Here is a 23,646-nt window from a genome sequence, read left to right on the forward strand (position 1 = left end):
TTTTTCAAGCATTCAACTTGCACCTTCACATCTTTACAACAAAAAAGGAAACATTTGCATTCCTATTTTCTGTTTTTTCCTTTCCTCATTTTCCTCTTTAAATTCCTTTTATTAGATAAAAAATATCTTTCAACAAAAACATTCCTTCAACAGAAATAAACGTTTGGAGTTTTGCGAATCACGAACACTCTCAATTTTCGTATTTCCACTTTTTCTCACCAGTCTTTCTTTCTTTCTTCGATACACCCTTTCTTCACTATTCTTCATCTTGCTGAAAACTGATTTCTTCTTCTTCAAAACAATTCGATTTATTTCAGTTCTGTTGTTCGTTGTTTTTGTCCGCATTTTCATTTCATCACCATGTGCTAATTTTTGAATATTCATATGATAAAATAACAATCCATCCATCACAGTTCAACAAAAATAAACATTCATTACAAACCAAAATCATTTTTACTCATTCGTACATGCATATTTGAAGATCAACACCGCAGCAATGCACCAAGAAGACACAATCAAACTATTGAACATTGTTTCTCCTTCCATCAACTATTTGCGTGCAAAAATTGTAATGATCTTCCTCTCTAAAAGAATTTACATGCTCCTAGAATTTCTCTATCACAAGATCTGTTGTCTTGAAAACCAAATATCGAGCATCTGAAATTCAACATTTCCATATTTTTTTTAAAAAAAATCTTCACTCAACAAACTCAATCAGAGAAACATTGAAAATTGTTTTTGATTAATGTTTTTATAATGTTTGCATATTTGGAATTTCCTTTTAATGCATTAAAACCAATTTGTTCATATTTTAGAATTTCAGAAAAAAGAAATCATTTTTTCACTTTTTCACAAAAGTGAAAAACACAAAAAAATAATTTTTATCGAACATTTTAATTATAATGTTCGTTATTCTGTTTTTTTTGAAATCATAACAAAACAGAAACTCAAATGAAGGTGGGAATTTCTAAATGAAGTGAGCTTATTTGAATAAAGAAAGTTTTATTCAAATAAAGTTATGTTTTATTCGAATAAAATGAAGTTATTAAAATAGCAAATTTTTATTCAAATTTCATCTATTCTTATTAATAACTTTCATTTTGCACAAAAATCATCCATTTGTAATTTATGAGGAAGGCATGAAACAAAATAAAAAAGAGGGAACATCAAATTGGATAGTTTTGTTACGCTTGTGATTCGAAAAAAAAATCGTCAAAATAGAAAGGATATAATTATCAAAAGAGCTTTTTTTGGTTATAAAAACAAAATATTCACTTCTCTTTAAGTTTGCCTTTGGAAACGATAACTAATTCAATTGTTTGCGTATACAAATCTTTAAAAAACAGAAAATCACAAGACAGTTCATTTTTCAATGTTGATATTAACACATTTGAAAATTATTAATAATTTAAAAAATGATTTTCATTTCTTTTCTTTTGAACTCGATATCATCACAGATGCGATGGGCACAATTGCCATAAACATAATACAAACAAAGTTGTTGCTAAAAGAATATCTCAATAAGAACATAAACAAATCTAACATATTCTTCGTTAAAAAACGAAAAGTTCGAATCGTAACATCTCAAAACACAATAACAATAAAAATTCTATATTCTTCACTAATTAAATACAAAACAAATGCATTCATCTCAAGATATGATGACCAGCACATATTTTATTTTACCCAAGAAGTCCAAGTGATTTTATTCGCTTGTACCTGAGAAAAACACAATTAACATGTGTCATTTCAGAATAGGAAAAGAAGCAGTTTGATAATCATATTAACAAAATCCAATATCAATAATATTTATAAAAAAGAATACTCAAAATATGCAAACTGTTCAGGTATCTCCATCAAGCAATTCATCGCAAACGCAGGCTGAAAATTATTTGATTTCATTTTCTTAATTTTGTTGAACTCGACAAATTGAAACTTAAAACATGATATATATATTCAAAAAAAGAGAAAAAAAATATTAAAAAGCATTTAAAATTAAGAAAAAATTATTCTTGAAATAACAAACATTGTCAAATTGCCTCTGAGGTATTCTATCGTCAAATTTTTTCATCGTATCCCTATCAAATATTTCATGTTATATAATTTTCAAAGTTAAAAGAATTACATTTATTTATTTATATTATTTTTTAAAAAAATAATTGCAATTATCAATAAATTCAGCATACCAAGGACCATCACCAACACCAATGCAGACAATGGAAATAGGATAATATGATGCTTCTACGATCGCATCCACTGTATCGCGAACACTTGTGCATTCACCATCGGTAACAAGAAATAGAATGTGATACTAAAGGGGAAAAAATGTATTTAAATTTATAACAAAAATTTTCAGAAACGGAATTTTTTTCAATAAAATTCAAACTGCTTTTGCCTTTTTAACAATTTCAATTGTTTCTCTGATTACAGGTGCAAAATTTGTTGGGCCAGAAAGATTAATACCTGAAGTAATCTGTTTATATCTTTCAAGAACATCCTTGAAGCCATAAGCAACTCTATCAGGGTAAAATGGAAAGCAAGATTTGTCTCTGCGATGTAAAAAACAAAATCATTTCAAAAAATAAAATTTATGTGGCTTTCATACGTTGTGAATGAATCTCCAAATCCAAATGCAGGAATCAAATGATCGTCTTTATTTTTAGATATAGGACAAATGAAGAAGAAAAATATTTTTTGAAATAAAACAGAATGAAGAAAAAACCATCAAAAACTTCCATTGTCTCGCCAAGAATTTCAATTACTTCCACATATGGATTTTTTACTGTCATATCGTGAAGACTTCGATTTTGAAAAGATTTTTCTCCCTAAAATAACATAAATTAATTATTATAACAAGTTTCACCATACCGTATACAAATTTGATTTCGTATAATCTATTCCAAAAACAATATTTGAAGATTCAAGTCCAGCCTTTCTAATTGCCATTTGGACCTTTAAAAGACAAATTTACATAATAAAAATTGATAAAACATCAATACATACTTCCTTTATTGTTTTATACTTATCTTCAATTGGATCAGAAGCCGAAGCACCACAGCCCATCTTAAGATCGTATTAACCATATCAATTTTGAAGATATAGATAATTTTCTGTTTCGTATTTCAATGATAATATTCAGATCTCGCGTTTATAGAATTTCAGTTGTTCGCATAGAAAATGAGAAATCCAGATTGATGACACAGATATTAAAATAAGTAGCTTTTATTTTTTTTTTCAAAATGAAAAAATGGTAACGGATGTGATGAACATTTTTCTAAACTTCATCCAGGGTTATATAATCCATTCCACATTATGAAGATTTATTTGAATTTGGAAACTAATTTTTGATGAAATGATTCAATTTTTTGATAATCTTGAAAAATTAATGAGAATACTATTTTGAAGAAATTGGAAAAGAGAAAAATGCGAAAAAATCTTCTACAATTTCCCAGTGAAATTTCCATTTCAGGTATCATTCAAAATAGAAAAAAGAGTGTTAAATAGAATCATAAGAAAGATATTGAAAGCAAGTTGATCATTTCCATATTTCAAAAACTGTTATTATAAAATCAGCTTTTAACACTATTTCTGATGATCCATTTCATTGCATTCGTATTTGTATTGAGGCTGAATGCGGTTGAAGTACAAGCAGAAAGTGTGGAGATGACCACTCTTTGGGCTTCAGACAGAGAGGATGGAATTGGCTGTTTGACAAAGGCAGTGAATTCATCGATGAGAGTTGTGCATGCCAAGCTGATTGGTGTGCAAAAAGGTTCGATCGGAGAGTTTGTGGAGGGATCTGAAGTGATCCTACAGGACTGCGTGATTGAAGCTACGAACAATGAAAAGTCACCATTTTTGCTTGCTGGATCTTCTTTGAATGCAAATGGCATTGAACTCATTGCACAGAAGCATGGCTCTGTTGCGTGCTTTTGCGAGAATAAAGGTGGGAATGAGGAACTATTCCTGAGGAATTCGAGGTTCGATAATCTCGTGTGTATGGGGAAAAGTTCATTCCTTCCTATTCAGGGGAAGGGAATGTCTGTTGTGAATTGCGAATTCAATAATGCTACTAAGCAAAATGGATTTAAAGGATTTGTTCAGGCTCCTGGATGTTTGGAAACTCAGTTAAGTGGATCAAAATTTTTTAATTGCTGGAACCTGTTTTATGGTGGAATCATGGGAGGAATGAATGTGCATGAATTTGCTTCTAGAAATTGCAGTTTTTGTCAATGCAAGCACAACGTGCAATTAAGGTCAGGAGAAAATCCTTTCCCACCCACATACGATGGAGAGTCGTTTGATAGCCAAACATTCTCATATACTAAGACAATCGATCGATGGGCTTCAGCTAATTTTACACATTGTGCGTTTGTTTCGTGCAGAGGACAAGTAGGAGGGGGTTTAAATATTTTTATGAGCAATGCAGAGGTTATTTCTTGCACTTTTGAAAGCTGTTCAGCTGAATCTGGTGCTGGTGCACTGTGTTCAATTACGGAAGGTCACAAAGTGACTTTGAAGAATAGCAAATTCGTTAAGTGCTCAACTACAGGCATTGAAGGCGATAGTGATTCGGCTGGATATACTTCTGGTGGTGCTATTTCTATTTATGGTAGTTGTTATTTATCTGGACTGACCGGAGAGGAGTGTATTGCTGGTGATGGAGGATTTATTGAGGCGTCATTATCTTCGGATGTGACGTGGGAAGGACTTACAGTTAAGGGGTGCAAGACTTTTGTTGGAAATGGTTGGAACATGGGTGGTGCCATGTACTTTTCTCGTATAAGTTCGTTGACAATCAAGGAGTCATTGTTCCAGAATTGCGAGGCTGGATTTAGTGGAGGTGCGTTGGCTTTTTATGAAGTGAAAAAAGCATCTGATCTTCACGTCCTGAACTGCAAGTTTATAGAAAATAAGGCTATTAAAAACCTTGAATATTTTGATAAAATGAACTCAGAATTAAAAGAGGAAGATCAATTAAAAATAACGAAGGAAATGTGTGTGAGCGATATATTTATTTTCGAGAACGAAACCGAAGGAAAATTTACGAAAGACAATTTTGCTGGAACGACTTCATCGAGCAGGAAGCCACGAACATACAGCCGTTCACAAGGGAAATTTGACAATTTGATGAAAGGAATCCTATCAACAGGCGCAATTGTTGGTATTGTAGTTGGAAGCGTGGCCGGTGTGATTATTATCGTTGTTGCGATAATAATCATTGTGTGTGTTGTGAGAAAAAAGAAAGCAAAGAAGGAGGGTAGCAACAAAGAAATGGTATCTGTTGATGTATCAACACAAGAGGAAACTTCATAATAACTACCAGCAGAGTAGTCCGACCGGGCTTATCTGTTGTTTTTATTTTATTATTATTTTTATAATTATTTTCAGAGTCATTATTTAGTTTATAAAAAATTGTCTTTTAAATGTCATTTGCTATTCAATTTGTTCTTCACATAATCAAGCTGCTGTTTTCATATTTGTGTAAACCCTCATTGAAAAACCAATTTTCTTTTATTTGTCGTTTTTGACAGTCTTCTAAAGTCTCATTTATTATCTTCAAATTGACTGATTTTTTTGCTATTTTATTTCTTGAGACCGATGGAATTGATGATTTAGTGACTCGACTCAAATCAAATAATATCTATTACGCTTTAGCCAAATGCGTAGTATTTATTATTGTCTTTTTTTGCAACATTTATTTCTTTGTTTTCCTACTTGGATTTTCGGTTTTTTTTTCAATTTTTGATGCTCAACCAAAAAAAAGTTAGTGCATTCAAATCACAATGTTTGTTGACAAAGTCCAAAATGAAGCATATAAGATTAAAAGTCCAAAATAATGAAAGAAGAAGAAGTCATTGTCCATAATTAGCAAAGGTTTTTATACAAACGTAGTATTTTCAGTAAGTGGCAACTTATGTTCTTTTTCAACTATAAATTTAAACATTTCTGAATACACAAGTTTTCAGAAATCAGCATGACTTTATTTGAGTTCGATCCATTAAAAGCAAATAGCAACATATTCAGGAATTATAAACCATCAAAACGTTTTTTTTATCTGAAGAACATATTCCATAATAATTTATTTGATTTGTATTTTCGTATTTTAATTCTGTTAAAGGCAGGCATTTAATGAAAATAAGTGAAATGTTCTTGTTGGCATGATGACTTTAATTCAAATTTTCAGTTTATTGAAATGAAAAATTTTGATTTTATTTTTTTATTAAGACAAAAAAAACAATAACAATTCCACCAGAATATATTGGGAAATGCATATTGGTAAAAGGTCAACAACTGTGGCTTTTGAAAGGATGCAATCTTGTTATATTTAATATATCTACGAATCAGATCATATTTCGAACAACTCATTTAAACGAATTAATTTCTATGACTTTTTCTCCCACAAACGAAACTGTGTGGATATCTGATGATAATGGCTGGATACTTATTTATACTGCAAGTGTTTGTGATTTCTTAGATTAGTTTTAATTGTCTTTAAAATATGTTTTTAACAATATTTTTTGAAAATATTCATTTTCAGAGCAGGATTACCAAAAAAATACAGAAATTGTTTGTCTTTCAAATTAAAATAATTTATTTTATGATTGCTTTATGATTTTAACGTTTTTTTTGACATTTTTTTTTTGTTCATTACCAAACCCTAACAAAAAAATTTTTTATACCAAAAATGCCAAGTGTTACATTTCCCACAACCGTGATTCGATCTATGTGCAGCTCAGATTCTAACAAAACTATATGGGGGTGTGGGGATCAGGGTAGGGTGTTTCAGTGGGATGTGGAAAATTGCTCAACTTTGCGTTCGTTTCAATTGGGCAATGAGACTCTTTCTGTTCTTAATTACTCAAAATTACATATCTGGATTGGAGGCATTCAAGGAAACGTATGGTGTGTGAGAGAAAATAATGCTTCTACATTTCCTTCAAGATGCTATCAGCACAAATCAAACGATTCAAAGGAAATATATAAAAACAAAATTGAGGAAGAATATAGAGGGAAATCTGCTAATTTTGGAACTGAAGCAAGTTTTTACAAGGTTTTCTCTGCAGAAGGAGGCGATGAGATAAGAGCGCTTGTTTCTGATGGAGAAATTGCATTGATTGGAATCAGGAGAGGATTTATCATGCAAATAAAATACACAAAGACGCAAGACTCTTCTTCATCGTCTGCTCCTTCAGATTCTGATTCATCTGCTAATTCAACTTTGCTTTCCGAGCTGAACATTCACATGCCAATCGCTTCAATGAGTCGCTGCGAAGACGATGTGGTTGTTCTGACTGAGCAAAATGCTGCAAATGTATGTTCTCCCTCTTTTCCCCTTCCATCTTCTTCATCCATTTCCAGTTCGGGGCACAACAGTGCTTTTCCCTCTGGCCCTCTCACATCTCGTTCTTCGACGCTTTCAACTGCCTCTTCTTCCAGCGGCTCGTCCACATCTCGCTCATTTTCCTCTGCTCCGCTGTCAACTCGCTCCTCCTCGTCCACTTTGCCTCACTCTTCCATCTATTTTCTCCCAAAGCCTTTCAGTTCCGACTCGCCACTCGCGAAGCATGCGCTACCGTTGCCGATATCGTCCAGCTTTCCTTGCTGCCTTGCTGTTGGAATAGCCTCACAAAAAAGGAGCCAAAAAGAAGGAGGCGGAAAAGGAATGGAGCAGACTGTTGAAGCAGGCAAAGCAAACAAAACGGATTATCTGTATTCAATGCGTTCTCTTAGAAACAAGCAAAAGTCTGAGGAACAACAAAGCACAAAACCTCTAACAGAAATATTGGTTGCAATGAGCTCTGGCTTGTGTGTGAAATATGAAAAACAAGGCGAATTTGACGGATCTGGTACGAAAGGGAAGGAAGAAAGAAAAGCCAATGATAAAAGGCAACAAAAAAAGGACGACGAAACAACATGTGCAAGTTATCAACATGGAAAGACGCTTGAGACAAACAAGGAACAAATACCTAAATTCCCTCAGAACTTCGCAACAAAAGAAAGCAGGCAAAAGGTTGAAAACGATGTACAAGCTGGAAGCGAAAGCAGAATGAGTTGCAAATCAATGGATGAAAAGAAAAGAGTGTGGCAATGCAACGAAGAAGAGGAACGTGCTGCTTTTGGGGAAGAGAATGAGGAAGAAGAGGGAACAGAAAGGAAAATGAGGAAAAGCGAATGTTTTGGAGAAGAGAGCGAAAAGGCAGAAGAAGAAAACGAAAGGCGAATGCAGCGCTTGAGGTACTCGACACAGTCAGAGTCAGATTTGGAGATTGATTCAAAACAACAAATTTATTTGGATGCGAAAGAAAATTGCGAAAGCAACAAAAATATGGAGTCGTCTGAGATTGGAAGGCAAACGCAAAACGACAGCGATTTCAAAGAGAACATCGAAAATGGCTGTTCTTTGGACAACAGAAGCGATGCAAATTCTGCTTCCTCTTCTCACAACGAAGAAATGAGCGAAGCAGAGAAATCATTGAATCTCTCTCATTCATTTGATCTTTCGCCTTCTCCTCTTCCGACGCGCTCTGCTGCTTCACATTCATCATCATCATCATCATCATCATCATCATCATCTTCTTCTTCTATTTCTTTGCAAAGCAGCATCAATGCAACAAAAGAAACAGCCTGCGATGAAGAGCAACCATCAGCACACGATGCAACTCATTCAAAGACATCTGCATGTTATTCGTCATATTCTTTTCCTGCTTCTCCTCCTTCTCAAGACAGCCTCCTCACTCCTTCAACGCGAGCTGAACAGTTTTATGCCTCGTCTAATGCTCTTCCAACGTCTTCAATTGCATCCAGCGAATCGACAAGCTCTTTGGAAGCACCCCAACCGTCCTATTCGCCCAACCAGGCGCCGATTCTTGAGACAGACCGGCTGCTGTGTGTTATCAGAGAGCAGAGCGATAAGCAGAAGGAGATTGAAAAGATGCTGGCGGTTCTGAAGGAGAAGTTTGTGAAGGCGAACGAGAATTGGGAAAGGGAGTGTGAGTGGATGAGGAAGAAGTATGTTGAGTTGGAGAGGGAAAAGAATGAAGTGGAAAGAGAAAGAAAGGAGAGAAGCGAAAAAGTGAAGGCAGAAGAAGAGCAGAAGAGGAAAGAAGAAGAGGAGCGAGAAGAGGAAATAAAGAATTTGAGTCAAGAGAATGAAGAACTGAAGAAGATATTGGAAGATTTAACGAAAGATAAAGAGCAAATAAACGAAGAGAGCAACAGAATGAAATCAGAATTGAACAAGAAACTTGAAGAAGAAAGAAGGAAATATGACGAAATGATGGAAGAGAACGAAGGTTTGATGGAGAAGAGAAGAGAAGAAGAAGAGAGACGGACAGAAGAAGAGAGGAAAAGAATAGAGATGGAAGAAGAAATCAGCAAGATGAGAGAGGAAATGACAACATTATATAAAGAAAGAGATCGAGAAAAGCATGAAATGCTATCGAAAATCGAAGAATACGAAAAACTTGATCAAATGAAGAATGAAAAGAAGACAGAGGCTGAAAGAGAAATTGAAAGCATCAAAAAAGAAAAAGAAGAGCTGAAAGAAAGAATCACACAAATTGAGAAAGAAAACAACGAAAAAGAGCAAAAAGCGAAAGAAGAGAAAGTTTCAATGGAGAAGAAAATGGATGCTATGGAGAAGCAACAGAAGGAGGCAAATGAAAATATGAACAGATTACTAAAAGAAATTGCTGAACTTGAAAACGAGAAAAAGAAAATGCAGACAGAAAACGAAGTGTTTAAAGAAGAAAAAGAGAAAATGGAGAAAGAAAGCAAAGATTTGAAGATTCAGTTGGAAGAGCAAATGGAAAAGGAACAACAGGACAAAAGCCAAGAAATATCAGAAGAGAACGCGAAATTGAAGGAGGAAGCTGCAAAATGCTCAGAAGACATCAAAAAAATGATTGAGGAGGTTCAGCTGCAGCAGGTGCAGAACGAGAAACTGAGAGAAGAAGCAATGAGAATGAGCTTATTGAAAGAAGAACTGGCTTGTAAAGAGAATGAATTGGAAAAGCAAAAGAAAGAAATCGAAGAAGAGAGAAGATTGAGAGAGAAAGAAGAGAAAGAAAGAGAAGAAGAGATTGAGCATTTGAAAGAGATGAATGAGCAAGCTAAACAAAGCAACGATGTTTTGCAAAAGCAGAATGAAGATTGGAAGTTGAAGTGGGAAGAGTTGAAGGAAAAATTGTATGAAGCAGAAAACGAAGTTAAGCGCAAAGAAGAGATCATCAGTCAAATGGAAGCGAATGATGAGGGAAGAAAAGACAAAGATTCCACTGAAGATGGACAAGCGAAGGATGAAGAGAAGACAGATGCACAGACACAAGAAGGGTGTGGTGCAGCTGAGTCTGATTCACACACACCTTCCAAGTCTCGCTCTTCTCAGACATCAACAGCATTGAATTCAACAGCGCTTCAAACAACACCTCACCAGTCTGCAACAGAAACTTCATCTGCTTTTTCAACAAATCCTTTAAGTTCAGTTTCTCCACGCATCCACAATTCAGACAAGGACTCCTCACTTATGCACACAAATGTCCTTTCGACTCCTCAGAAACAAGCACAGCTGGCAGACACTGCATCGACTGAAGCGACTCCAACAGCTGCTATTTTGGCTGCTGAATTTGCAGCATCAGCTTCTCCTTTTGCCTCTTTCTCACCAACTTCGTTGTCTTTGGCTAAATCGTCTTCTCTCTTTCCTTTTTCATCTGACCTCCTTTCACAGCCACATCACTTCCATTCTCTTTCCACGTCATTTTCTCGTCGTTCTGCTGAGGCCTCTCCTTCTGTCCCTTCTTCTCTTGTCTCGTCGCTTTCTTCGCCTTCGCCTTCTCCTTCTTCCTCTTCTTCCACAAGCTCTTCTTTCTCTCTGTTTTCGCTTCTTTCTTCTCTTTCACTGCTTTCCTACCAAAACGCGTCACTTCAATTGGAAAGCGACCGAATGCTCATTCAATTTCTTGCTGCGCTGAAAGCAGCAGAAAATCAGGAAGAGTGTCTGAAGCAGCTGTCTGAAGCAGTTGCCGAGCTCATATTGAGAAGCGATGTTGAGCTGGTGACTTTATCAAAGGAGTATGCAAGCGGAAAAGAGAGTTCAAAAATTGATGCCAAAGAAGAGAGAAAAGAAGGAAAAGAGGGTGCAGCAAAAGAAGAGAAAGAAAGAAAAGAATTAAAGCAAAACGAAAAAGAGACACACAAACCAAAAGCAGAAAGCAAAAGTGGAAAAGAAATTAAGAAAGAAGCAAGACCCGGAATTGGAAAAATGAACGAAAAATCAAAAAACAAAGTTGTGAAACCAAAGGAAGTTTCCAACATAAAAAGAAAATCGGGAACAAAATCTGTGCAGAATTAATTGAAAAACTCAAAAAATCAAAATTTCTTGCTTTAGAATCATATTTCTTCATAATTTGCAAACCTTCAAACAACTTACTGTATTTATTTTATTCTATTAACCTTTTTGTGAAGCAAAGACCAGTTAAAAGTTGAATTCCAATATATGTTATGTGGTTTTTTTTATTTTAAGAAAATTTTAACAATTCATTTCGGTTTTCATTTCAATAGAATATCTTCAGTGAGAATAAAAAACACAATAGACATATCATCACACATTGATTCATTGCATTGAAAACAAAAAAATAAGTTTATCGAAAATCTGCGAATATTTTAATTTAATGATATATATAATTATTTTTTGTAATCAGAAAAACACTTTGAAACGCGCTTTAGTATTTACCATTGAAAATCTAGATACTTTAAAAATCTTTAAAATTGCACTTACACAATTTTCATGGTAAATATTAATGCGAACAACAAAAGCATTTGTTGTAATCATGTGAGGCGCAATTGCTGTAATCCTGCGTCAATTTTCATTTATATACTTATAACGTGTGCATTTTTAGCAGAAGCATTATTTATTACATCTTTTTTAAATGCATATTAAATGCTTAAAAATCATTGAAAGTGCTTTTCAAGGATGTGTAATCGTTCATTATTTTGCTTTGCAGCTTTTAGTGTACTGGGACATAAATTGCATTTTGTGCATTTTTCATACGTTGTTATTTGTGGTGATTATGATATTTGAAATTGCATCTTATAACGCAGTGTTGTATGTTTTCAATCTTTTTTAATATTTCTGTGAAATGGAGTCGATAACGATTTTGTTTTTATTCATTATAATTTGCTCCTATGAGTTGGACAGATCCAGGAGCAATACCTAATTGGTGGATCGATTTAATTCAACAAGAAATCGATCACAAAGATAATTCAACTTCCTTCAGGAGAAATGTTGATGAAAATAATTGCCAAAATGAAAATCAGATAAAAATGAAAGCTGACACACAAGCGAAAGATATTATCATCGATGAAAGTGAATACGAAATGAGCTCAAATGAAGAGGATAATAATCCTTTTGCAAGTATACCACCATCAATTGAAAGTATTTCTTTATCAAAGCAGCTTGCAGGGAGTTGCGATCAAAAATTCAAGACCAGTGAAATATTTTCGTTAAGAACTGAAACACCTTTCGACATTTCAAATCAAGATGGAAACATTTTTAATTCAAAACCTGTTTATTTAGAAAAGCATAACTCAAAAACATCATTGCTTGAGCAACATGCAAATTTGAATCAAATAAAACAGTCAATTTCCAATCATTTGTCACATTCCTCTGAAAGCGTAGTACAGTTTTTGAGTAATATGCCTTTGTCATTTCGCTTTATTTCCCCTTCTTCGAGCTCTCCTCAATCAAGATCAAATACGATTTCAACATCTTCGCCATTTAAATATTTATCTTCTTCAAGTTGTGAATGCAACAGTGCAGAAGATCCGATATTCTCTCTTTTTGATACAGCCACTTTTTGTTTTAAATGCCAACAATTTCGTCCAGCACGAGCCCATCATTGCTCAGTCTGCAAGCGTTGTATTCTCAGAATGGACCATCATTGTGTGCTTTGAAAACGAAGGAAAAAAAATGTTAAACGATTTGGAAGAAAGAAAATAATTGAAAAAGATACAAAAAAAAAATTGAAAAAAAAGAAGTTTTTACATTAAAATGAATAAACTTTGAATTTAATTTAATAATTTTGAAAATTTAACATTTTTTATTTCATTTTGTTTTTTCATTTTGTTTTTGTTTTGTCTGTCTATCTATCTCTTTTTAGGTCCTTGGGTTGGAAATTGCATAGGGGCATTCAACCACAAATTTTTCATTCTATTTCTGTTATATACAATTATTGCTGGAATTGACATTTGCGCAAGCTCAATTATTGTTATTGGCAAAGTTTGAAAAGACAAAATTTGGCCTATTCTATTTGATATTATGAAATTATTCATATAAAAGAAATAAATATTTTTTTAAAAATTTATTCTTTATTTTTAATCGAAAATTTTGATTTTCAATCATTCATGATTTTGTCAACTTCATTAATTTCTTTCTTCCTTTATTATTATTATTATTAAAATTATTAGTCACTCAAAAGTCTAACTTTTGAAGCATCTTCAATGACGAAATTTTGCTTGCTTCTTGCTGTGCCAATATTAACATTTGCATTTTCAATAAGTGCACTTATGATGCTTTCTTCTCACATACCACTTGCTCTGAAAAATCAAACAACACTCGAAAAGTTTGAAGAAGAAGACGCAAAGATCGAATTAGAGAGAATGAAAAGAAGAAGAAGAAGAAGGGAGGAGAGAGAAAGGACTGATAAACATAAAGAAATTGAAGAGAACAGAGACATTTCTGATGAAAGAGAATCTAAAGAAAAGAATGAAATCGAGACTCTTGAAATTATTTTCAAGAAAAAATGGAAGTATTATTTAGGTTCAAAAAAGAACAATTTGAAGGTTGTGATGGGAAGAAATGTGAAAAGGTTTGCAATATTAGAATTTTTGAAAAAAATGTTATAATGTGAATGAACTTATATGGAATTCATTTTCTTTTGTGAACGTCAATGATCTTTTGAAAAAATTATAAAAATGTGTAAATAATGTTATCTGTTAATCTTTCTTGAAATTTCTTTGTTTTCCCAGCTGGTGGAACCCTTTTGTGCTTCCATCAATTCCGTTTAATGGATGTATTCATCCAATTTATTATTCTGAAACACCATCGTTTCTTTCTTCTTCTTCTCCAATCTCATCTTCAGCTTCGCATTCTTCATCTGACAATCATTCTTCAAATGCTTCAATAAATCAAGAAATGACCGATACAAAAGCAATTAAGCAAAAATCAAGGCAAAAAAGTATTCGAATATTTGATCCTTCACGGGACACATCTCAATCACGTTCACTTCTTGCAACTGAAATTGCTCCGTTATCATACAATTCAACAGACGCATATTTGGCATCTCCCACTTCAATTGATCTCCTCACTTCAGCTGATTATCCATATCCATTATTTGATCTAAATTCTCCTTGAAAAAAACGTCTCCAACATTTTATAAGGAAAAAATTTCTGATTAAGTCAATTTTTTCCAATAATTTGAGTTTGATTCATTTTTTATCAAAGTTTGAAGCACCAAAATTAAAATATTTTTACATTTGTTTATTTTTTTGTTGAAATGAGAGATTTTTAGTGAAATGAAACTTTTGTAAGTCTTAAAATGTTTTTGAAAATTCTTTTTTGATAATAGTAAAAAGAATTCATAACAGTTTTTACAAGTGACAAATAATTACCAATTCACGATTAAAAAAAAAAAAAAAAAAAAAAAAAAAAAAAAAAAAAAATAACAGATAAAAACATAACTAAAAAAATTCGTGATGACAAAAGCAAGCAAAAAATGAGAGATAAAGAATGATCGAAAGCAGATTGATAAAAAATAGTGAAAAACATGAATAAATAAACTGGTTAAGATTTCATGGTAAAGTTTTAGTGGAATGGAAAACACTCAAAAAGTCAGATAAGATATAAATAAAATTTCAAAAAATAGAATGTTCAAGCGGCATTCGAAAGAAAATGCAAATAGCATAGGCCAGACACAACGAACCCCCTTTCCATTATCGCACAAAAAAGAGTTGTACTTATGTTTTTTCATTTATTTTCAACTCCAACGCTGATAAAAATTCTCAAAGAAATACATCAAATAACTGGGCAAAACCTATAAGAATATTCAACACAAAACCAATTAATAGAATAAAATCCAAATAAGTTGATTTAAGTGCTAATTCTAACATTAAAACAACCAATAACGCTAAAGAAAAGTGGTAATAAGAACACTGAAAAATAACAAGATGATTAAATCATAAAGCAACAGAATAGTGAAATAACAAAGATTTCATGATTATAAAATCTGAAGAATAATTTAATTAGAAAAAGATGCTTGTTCAAAGCATAAAGGAAAATTAGGAAGCATTGCATTTTTTTGAATTTTAAATGCTGCATATCATTTGTATCAAAAGGGACTTGAATCGATTCAAGAGAAAATTTTCTGATAAAAGCAACCACAATCGCAATATGGATTCTTTTCGAATTCGCTATCCCATGTGAGAATTATGGAGAAAATCGTTTCTGAAATTATCTAATTTCTTCATTATATGAATCATCCTGTTATGAATCAAATCCACGTGTACTAGTATTTAATGATAAATGCTTCAATTCTTGTAATATGGAATTATTTATCTTTTCCTTCAACCCAAGAAAGTGAATTGGGGTTTATCCAAGGGTAAGATGGAATTTGGAGTAATTGCAAGCATTTTCTGTTGCAATATCTTTGATGTTGTTTCTTTAAAATTTACTGTGGTCCATTTGTTTCTTCTGAAAAGCAATTATCATCTTCAACTGATTCTATGTCTTCAACCTTTTTCTGTAAAGATTTTGCTTTCTTTCCTTTTCTAAGTTTTCCTTTTTCCCTCTTTTTCCCTCTTTTTTTTCCTCTTTTTTTTTGAGAAGGCGATGGGCTGCTATCAATTACTAGATGCATGATTTCATCAGATATGACAGGGAACGGGGAATCGATGATTGAGATAACTGAGTCTGCAGGCATGCTCTTGTCAAAACCATCGACCTGTTGGATAGTCTCAATACAAAAATTTTCTGGCTCGATAGGTATGGAAATATCATTGATTCCAATTCTTTGTGGACCTTGGCTCTGCTTCTTTTCCAGTAATGTTGATGAAATATCATTCGTCTCTTTTGTTATTTTGCTATCTTCTCTTTTCATTTCTTCCGCTTCCTCTAATTTCACTTTCTCTGAATCTATTTCTATAAATGGCATTTTTGATATGCTCTGTTTCTTTCTATAAAGAACAGCTAATATAATAAACGCAATTATCATGATTACGATAATTACAACACAAGCAATAAATGCAATTATGCTCCATTCAAGTTTCCCTTTTTTTGGTGATTCGGTTTCATTGTTGGATATTTCGCTGTTTGCTTCTGTGCTATTCTGCAAAATGAAAGATATTGTTTCCGAAGGAGATTCCGCATTCCCAAATAAAACGCAAACGCTTGCCTCAGTCGTCTTCTCGTCCCAACCCAGACTTGAGAGTTGTACTGTCAATCGAATATTCTTTTCGTCAATCGAATATTCTTTTTCAAGAATTTCTTTAACAATGTGATGGCCATCACTCCTGTTTAACGTGAACTGTAACGATAAATTGCATGGAATAAGAAGCTTCCCTTTCAGCTCAATTTGCGCATCTTGCCCCTGACTTGAGGCCGTAACAGATTCAAGATGTGGTGTAAATAAGGGAGAAGCTCTCTTTCCAGCTATTCCGCCAAGTGTGCATCCCTCATTCAATATCCATAGCGATGAATCGTCTTTTAATCCATCACCATCTTTTAAGCTGACCAACTCTAGCTCCGCTGCATTTTTGCATATTATATTTCTTCGTAGAGATTCATACTTCTCAATCTTAGGATTATTGTCCGAATAAATTCCCATTTCGATTCTCACTTTTCCTCCCACGACTGATAATCCTCCATTCTTTCCATTTATAAATGCAGTTTCCTTCATAAAAACTTCGCTTTTCTTCAATTCCATCATTGATCCATTCCATCCACAAATATCTTCAATTGAAGAAAATTGTTCAGGATTATTATTGATGGATGCATTTGATTGGAGTTCTGAAAAAGAATTCAATTCGTTCAAAGACTTATCGCAAAGCAAGCGAGAATTAGAATTAGAAAAAAGACCTGCATTAAAAGTGCTAAAAGAAATTGATGTCACAGATTTGCTTATTCCAATAAATGGAGCGTTGCAATTATCCTCAAAGCAATTAAATGAGCAGTTGCCAATGTCAATAGTGGGACATTTTTCAAATATATCAGCTTGTGGATTGCCAATCAATGGAAGATCATCAAATTGTGAATAAATAAGCGGAAAACATTGACTTACGCTTTTTAATTTTGCTAATGATTCGACAGAAAGTCCACGAGATAAATTTGAAAATGACGAATGAGATAAAGAGAAGTTTATTTTTTCATCAGAATTGTATCTTTCATTTGGATCCGCTATTGAATAAAAAGAGCTTTCAATATCATTTATGATTGTGTCATCCACAGTCATTGAGGAAATTGATATATTCCCACAATTTTGATTCAAAACAATTGGGCTAACTGCAAAAGCCAATCCATTCATTCGAAATTCGCTTATCGTTAAATCACCTCCTTCAATTAGTAATATGTTCATAGCAATTTGGAAAGGATCATTCGTGGATCTTTTCAAAAGTGCATTAGCAGTTTGATCCGCTTCTTCATATGTTAATTCAATTGACGTGAGATGCGCGTGTCCTTCTGTAGATTTGATAACTGCACCACAAGCCAATTCTCTCGTAATGTGCAGAGAAGCATTTTGCAATGCAAAGAATTTTGAATTACACAGCAATCCTGTGGTAATTTCTATACTTTCATTTCCTTTTAAAACCAAAGTTATTTGCTTAGTTCCAGGAGATTGAGAAGAATCTTCATTATGAGGTTGAATAGTTGTTCCAGATACGTCATTAGAGCTGGTGATATAGCATTTCCCATCGATTTGAATATATTTGTCATCACCTTCAAGACGACTTAAAGCGTCAGAAAAGCTTTTACAAGGGATGCTTGTAGTACCGCAAAGTTTTGAGTCAATTCCATCATCTGCAATAACCACAACTGACGATTTTTGCTCCCACAAATCAAATAGGTTGACATCTTTTGAATCCAAAGCATCAGCCCCGTAAAGAGCATTCTTCTGATCATATCCATCAAAAAACGAGAAGTCGAACCAGCTCATTACAGCGCCTGTGCTCAGTCGTGTTGCATACACAAAAACATCTCTTCCACATTTCGCACTATTGAATTTAAACGTTGGTGAGGACAATAAATAACTTCCAACAAACGGAGGCAGAAGATTCAACAGCAAAGCTCCTCCTCGTCCATTTGACAAGTTTGCGCTTGAAGATGAGAAAGCTGAATTGTTTATCAGCAACTTCATTTTGTTGTCCAATGCCAAATACATGGAGCCTCCTTGGCTTTCTGAACCATCAACATTAACGTTGCTGAATCTAACTTGGCTAAAGTTTAATGACTGATCTTGTTGGTTATCATTTAGCTTTTTCATTGCGATGCAACCTCCATGAGTCCCACTGCTTTTAATTTGCGTAAAATTCGAATAAGATACAGAACCTGCTGAAATGTAATTCATTGCAATCAATGGGCAACTCAAATTCACATTGTTGAAGTTACATCTATTCACAGTAAAGCTTCTGATATTAACAACTTGAAGAAAACCATCACAACCATTTGCATTTGACTTTGAAATGTTTGAATAACTCAATGAAATGCGAATAGTTTCATATTTTTGCTGATTTTCGTACCCAGCAATCATAAAGCTTGCATCCTGATAATTCAAATCGCTTAATGAAACATAACTAAATGAAACATTTCCATTTATCATATTCAGAAATGGATAATTCAACGATTCTCTTGTCGCATTGTTTGATATTGAACAACTACCATATTCCAAATTTCCTCCATTAACTGTTGTGAAACTATTTATCGAACCGTGTCTCTTTAACAAAATCCTTAATGTTTTAAATGATATCTTTGTAATAATCTCAAATGCCGAATTTCCTTGGAAAGCTGTACCATCTTTTGTAGTCAATGTGCTTTTTGATTTATCTGTTCCTTCAATAGAAATTTGGTAATCTTGACAATTAAGTGATATTCTCTTTTCCACACTTGACTTGTTGAGAATTTTACAAATTCTTTTTGAATAGCTTGTTTTAGCTCTCTCAATTGCTTGACTTATTGTAGCGCATGGATATTTTTGATATCCACAAATATAATTATCTATTCCATTATCATCTATACTGCTGTTACTAAATGTTCCCAACGTAAATGCAAATAATGGAACAGCATCCACATCTGGATCATTTATTAATTCACTTCCAAGAAATTCATCAATGTTTGCTCCGCTAGCAAGAAAGTTAAACGTTGTTGATTTCACAATCTCACTTAAATCTTTTGCATATAGAAACATCACTGATCCGAATATGGCTTTGTTATCAATGCAATTATTCATATCGCTAACTCTCATATCCATTTTCATCGGAAGATTTTCCAAATTATGAACATACATTCCACCGCCTTTACTTCCATCTTTCAAAAGTCGGCATTTCTTAAAGATCAAATTGCTAAATAATAACTTATAATTATCAGCATTTCCAAATGAATTATAACAACTTTCCTCTTCGGAAATGCGACAAAAAAATCCACCTCCCACTAATACTATATTCCCTTCATCAAAATCGATAGCTTCACAATTTTCAAACAGGCAGTCTTCGATTATTAATTGTTCGAATTCTTCTTTCATATTGATAACATTATTGTTAATATTTACAAATTTTTTCATTAATTTCATATTTGTTTTTCTAGTATTTAAAATAAACTTTAAACCTCCTCCTCCTGCTTCCTCATAACTGCCGCCACTAAATCCCGTGCATTTAACCACAAGCCCCGTAAACTTGCTGTTCGTTACACTTCCTCTGACACATCCCTCAATCTCCACCCCTCGCCCACTCACAAAACTAGAATCACCATCTTCCGTAGCTCCACTAATCGCTGCTCCCGAAATAATGAAACTATCCGCCTTCGCCACACGCACAAGACTCCCGCAACCTTCCTCAGAAACACTCTTCGTAATAGTAACCTCCTCCATATTTACACTTACACCTTCTCCCGCTTCCACTTTCACCAGATACGCCTTCCCTCCATTCCCTCCATTCACTTTGCAATCGTTCATCCACACATCCACCAAATTAACTTTATTTGCAACTTCTCCTCCTCCTTCTCCTCCGCCCTCGGCAACTTGCGAGCTCACCCCATACTCATATTCAATCATGCTCTTCGAAAGCTTCATTGCCTTAACCGTCACATCACTCATGCTCAGATTACTTCCCCCTTCATAGTGGATCACTCTCCATCCAATCGTCTCTTCGCTAATTTCTGCCCCATCAAACTCAACATGCTCCACACTCAGGCTCACTCCTGCCCCCTCACTCCACACAACACTGCTGCTCTTATTCCCTGCTTTATTCAATGAAAAATAGACATTCTGTATAACCAAATTAACATGGCTCGTAATCGCCCCCTTCGCATCGCCTTCCTCTCCTTCATTCCTTCCGCTGACTCCTGGTTTGCTCTCAATATCAATCATCACTTTCATTTTTTCTGCACTCCCATCTTCACTTCCTGCTGCCCCATCAATAATAACTTTCCCAGGCAGAGCACCATTCGCTCCATTTCCTGCCAAAAGCTCAATCGGCGCCTTAATAGCATAATTCGCCCCAGAAAGAACAATCTTCGCCTCATCACTGCTTACATCCCACCCAGCATTCTCATATGCATAATCAATCTTCACACACGGCAGATACTTCCTCCCGCATCCCAGAACATCTTCCCCGCCCACCTCAATCTCCTTTTCCTTTTTCCCCATCATCACATATGCCCCCTCGCTTTCATCCCAATCAACCAAATATCTCAGCAGGCTCTCAGTCTCCTCTCTTATTGTTTTCTCACCTTCCCCTTCTGTATCTTCTCTAAAATACCCTCCTTCCATCTCGTGCCGCCCTTTCGCACTTTCCGTATCATATTCAAAATCAAATCTGATTTTTTCCACAATCTCCGAAGCATTAGCGACAGGATATCTAACAAACAAATTCCTGCCGTGCAACGCATAACACTCATCTCTTTCACCGACGCCAAACAGATTCTTCTTTCCTGCCATCGGACCTTCCGTGTCTCCTTCCTCGTTCTCTTTTGTAACACCCCCCAAATAAAATTTCATATTTGTATTCTGTACATCCAAGAAGATCCCTCCTCCTCGACCCTCAGTGTTATTGGCATCCTCTGCCATTCCCGTCTCATCCTTCTTTTCCCCCGCCCAGCACGACTTAAACATGCACCCCTTAATCTCAATCCTGCCTCCTTCACCCGCACCATCATCTTTTTTCCCAAGCACACACCACACCCCTCCTCCCACTAAAAGCGCTTTTTCCTTCCCTGCTCCAATAACTTTGCATCTTTCAAACTGGCATCCTTCTATAGCCAGCTGTGCTTCTTCCTCTTCCGTTCTAATATCGCTTGCATCCCCATTTCCGCTTTTCTCCATCGACCGCCCCGTCACTCCCGTCGCCTTCACAGTCGCCTTCAGCCCCCCGCCTCCCGCTTCCTCATAACTGCCGCCACTAAATCCCGTGCATTTAACCACAAGCCCCGTAAACTTGCTGTTCGTTACACTTCCTCTGACACATCCCTCAATCTCCACCCCTCGCCCACTCACAAAACTAGAATCACCATCTTCCGTAGCTCCACTAATCGCTGCTCCCGAAATAATGAAACTATCCGCCTTCGCCACACGCACAAGGCTGCTGTCAGTTTCTGTGCAATAACAATTTGCTATATGAATATGTGATATATCAATTTCCATCCTTTCGCTTCCAATATTATTTTCGATATTTATGAGATATTTCTTATATGTGCAATTTATTAATGATAATGAAAATGCTATCTCTTCATTTTCATTGATGTTTGTTATTAATAAAGAAGATGGGCTTTCAGATAAAAATGTTAAAGTTCCTGATATCATGAATAAGAATGATTTTATGAAGCAATTTTGGACATTCACTTGATGGAAGAAAAGCTTTCCAGCTTTGAGTGTTATTATCGTTAAGTGTGAGGCATCTGTGTCTGTTTCTTGAGTAAACAAGCACTGAGAAAATGATAAGGTGTAATTATTTGAGTTGTTCACCTCGGATGTTATAAAAGAAATATCACCTGTTTGATTAGATATAAAGGATATTTCAAGCCTTGTAAAGGAGCACTGCGTAGTGACTTCAATTAGAGCTTGTTCAGTCGATGTAATTCTTATATTCATTTTCGAATTGGCATTATCGTTGGGGTTTCCACATACATTAAAAGGTAGATCTGTCAAAATTAAGAGTTCATTGAGTACAAATTCATTCATGAGTATAAGTTCTCGCTCGCATATTCCTAAAAAAGTGTTGCTTAATGCATACATAATTGATCCACAAGGGTTGTATTGCGTCCCACAATTTGGATTATCGTTTGTAATATTTGAATTGAAATAAAAAACATTGCCTTCTGGTGTAAGGTAATCAATTATTGAGATGATTGTATTATCATCGGGTGAAGCCTGATATCTGGTTTTGTTGTCGTTTTCTGACATGTCAAAAGCGAAATATTCTGTGGTGGCTACCAAATTATACAAAGAAGATTTTAAAAATATATTCATTCCATTTGTCGCACTGCAGGAATTTTCTCCTATTCCAAATGTGAGATTCTTAAATACAAAATCCAATGATCTTAGTTGAAGATTCAAGTATATTGCTCCACCTTTTGTGCTCTGTTCAGATGAGTTTGCATTGCATGATTCGAAAGTTGAAGAATTTAACTCAAGGCGGACTCCACGCATTAAATCAATATATAATGCGCCTCCTTTTAACCCATTCTCTACCAAGGTGCAATTACGAAAAGTGCTATTTGAAATGCTTAGAAAAGGATCAGTCGGTTTCCCTCCCGTGAATTTGATGCAACTTCCACAATTTCCAGTATTTCCAAGAGTTTCCTCTTTAAAATTCAAAATAACAGAAGAAAAATTGGATTTAGAAATAGTGAACTGATTAGCCATTTCTATGCTGAAAAGCGATGAATGAATGTTTAAAAATTCGAAGTTTGATTCTGTTATAGTGGCTATTGAAGAAGATTTCACATTAATAATCCCTTTCGAACTTGTTAAAATAGATGAACAAGGAGTGTTCGAGCCAAATTCAGAGCAATTATCATTTGGTCTTATGGACAAATTTTCGAATTTGCAATTCGCATTCTCCCCTGAAATATCTAAAAGAGAATTTCCAAATGTCTCTGGCAAAATAATTTCAACCCCAATCATTTCCAGTGAAGCATTTTCCATTTTAATAAATGCTGTTTCTTCGTTGCTAAATGTTTGAAGGAAAATTTCCAAATAACTCATCATTGTTTCAGAATGGAACTCAAGTGAAGGAAAAGTTGAATCAGAGCCGGTGACATCAATGCTCGCATTGCTTTCTTCAGATAAAGTGATTGCGCAATTGAAATTTTTTGATTCTGTTATTGTTGTTTTTCCGTTGATTTTGACAAAAAATGGTCCGGTTTTATTGAAAATAGTTGTCAAG

The 23,646-nt window shown here is 34.5% G+C and overlaps 5 protein-coding genes across 5 annotated transcripts; 3 read left to right on the forward strand and 2 right to left on the reverse strand.

Moving 5' to 3' along the window:
• Positions 1 to 878: 878 nt before the first annotated feature.
• Positions 879 to 3,077, reverse strand: MONOS_9743 (putative E3 ubiquitin-protein ligase RGLG2). The gene is made up of 9 exons (XM_067880272.1): positions 3,004 to 3,077; positions 2,869 to 2,952; positions 2,723 to 2,825; positions 2,606 to 2,651; positions 2,387 to 2,549; positions 2,187 to 2,311; positions 2,027 to 2,078; positions 1,841 to 1,935; positions 879 to 1,719 (listed from the first exon to the last, which is right to left on the reverse strand). Exons 1-9 carry the CDS (start codon positions 3,061 to 3,063, stop codon positions 1,683 to 1,685), a joined length of 765 nt encoding a protein of 254 aa, XP_067720822.1. The 5' UTR covers positions 3,064 to 3,077; the 3' UTR covers positions 879 to 1,682.
• A 514-nt stretch (positions 3,078 to 3,591) lies between these two features.
• Positions 3,592 to 5,316, forward strand: MONOS_9742 (uncharacterized protein; the record flags this gene model as incomplete). Its single annotated transcript, XM_067880271.1, has 1 exon — positions 3,592 to 5,316. One exon carries the CDS (start codon positions 3,592 to 3,594, stop codon positions 5,314 to 5,316), a length of 1,725 nt encoding a protein of 574 aa, XP_067720823.1.
• Positions 5,317 to 6,688: 1,372 nt separating this feature from the next.
• Positions 6,689 to 11,610, forward strand: MONOS_9741 (uncharacterized protein; the record flags this gene model as incomplete). Its single annotated transcript, XM_067880270.1, has 2 exons — positions 6,689 to 7,054; positions 7,742 to 11,610. The coding sequence occupies 2 exons, from the start codon at positions 6,689 to 6,691 to the stop codon at positions 11,351 to 11,353; spliced, it is 3,978 nt and encodes a 1,325-aa protein (XP_067720824.1). The 3' UTR covers positions 11,354 to 11,610.
• Positions 11,611 to 12,071: 461 nt separating this feature from the next.
• On the forward strand, positions 12,072 to 14,413 carry MONOS_9740 (putative Palmitoyltransferase ZDHHC15; the record flags this gene model as incomplete). Its single annotated transcript, XM_067880269.1, has 5 exons — positions 12,072 to 12,106; positions 12,192 to 12,943; positions 13,161 to 13,279; positions 13,468 to 13,868; positions 14,029 to 14,413. 5 exons carry the CDS (start codon positions 12,072 to 12,074, stop codon positions 14,411 to 14,413), a joined length of 1,692 nt encoding a protein of 563 aa, XP_067720825.1.
• Positions 14,414 to 15,725: 1,312 nt separating this feature from the next.
• MONOS_9739 (uncharacterized protein) lies at positions 15,726 to 21,902 on the reverse strand (the record flags this gene model as incomplete). Its single annotated transcript, XM_067880267.1, has 4 exons — positions 15,726 to 18,561; positions 18,790 to 18,843; positions 19,309 to 19,573; positions 19,871 to 21,902. 4 exons carry the CDS (start codon positions 21,900 to 21,902, stop codon positions 15,726 to 15,728), a joined length of 5,187 nt encoding a protein of 1,728 aa, XP_067720826.1.
• Positions 21,903 to 23,646: the final 1,744 nt, after the last annotated feature.

Source organism: Monocercomonoides exilis (assembly GCF_001643675.1).
Source record: "Monocercomonoides exilis strain PA203 chromosome Unknown scaffold51-639645, whole genome shotgun sequence".
NCBI lineage: Eukaryota > Preaxostyla > Oxymonadida > Polymastigidae > Monocercomonoides > Monocercomonoides exilis.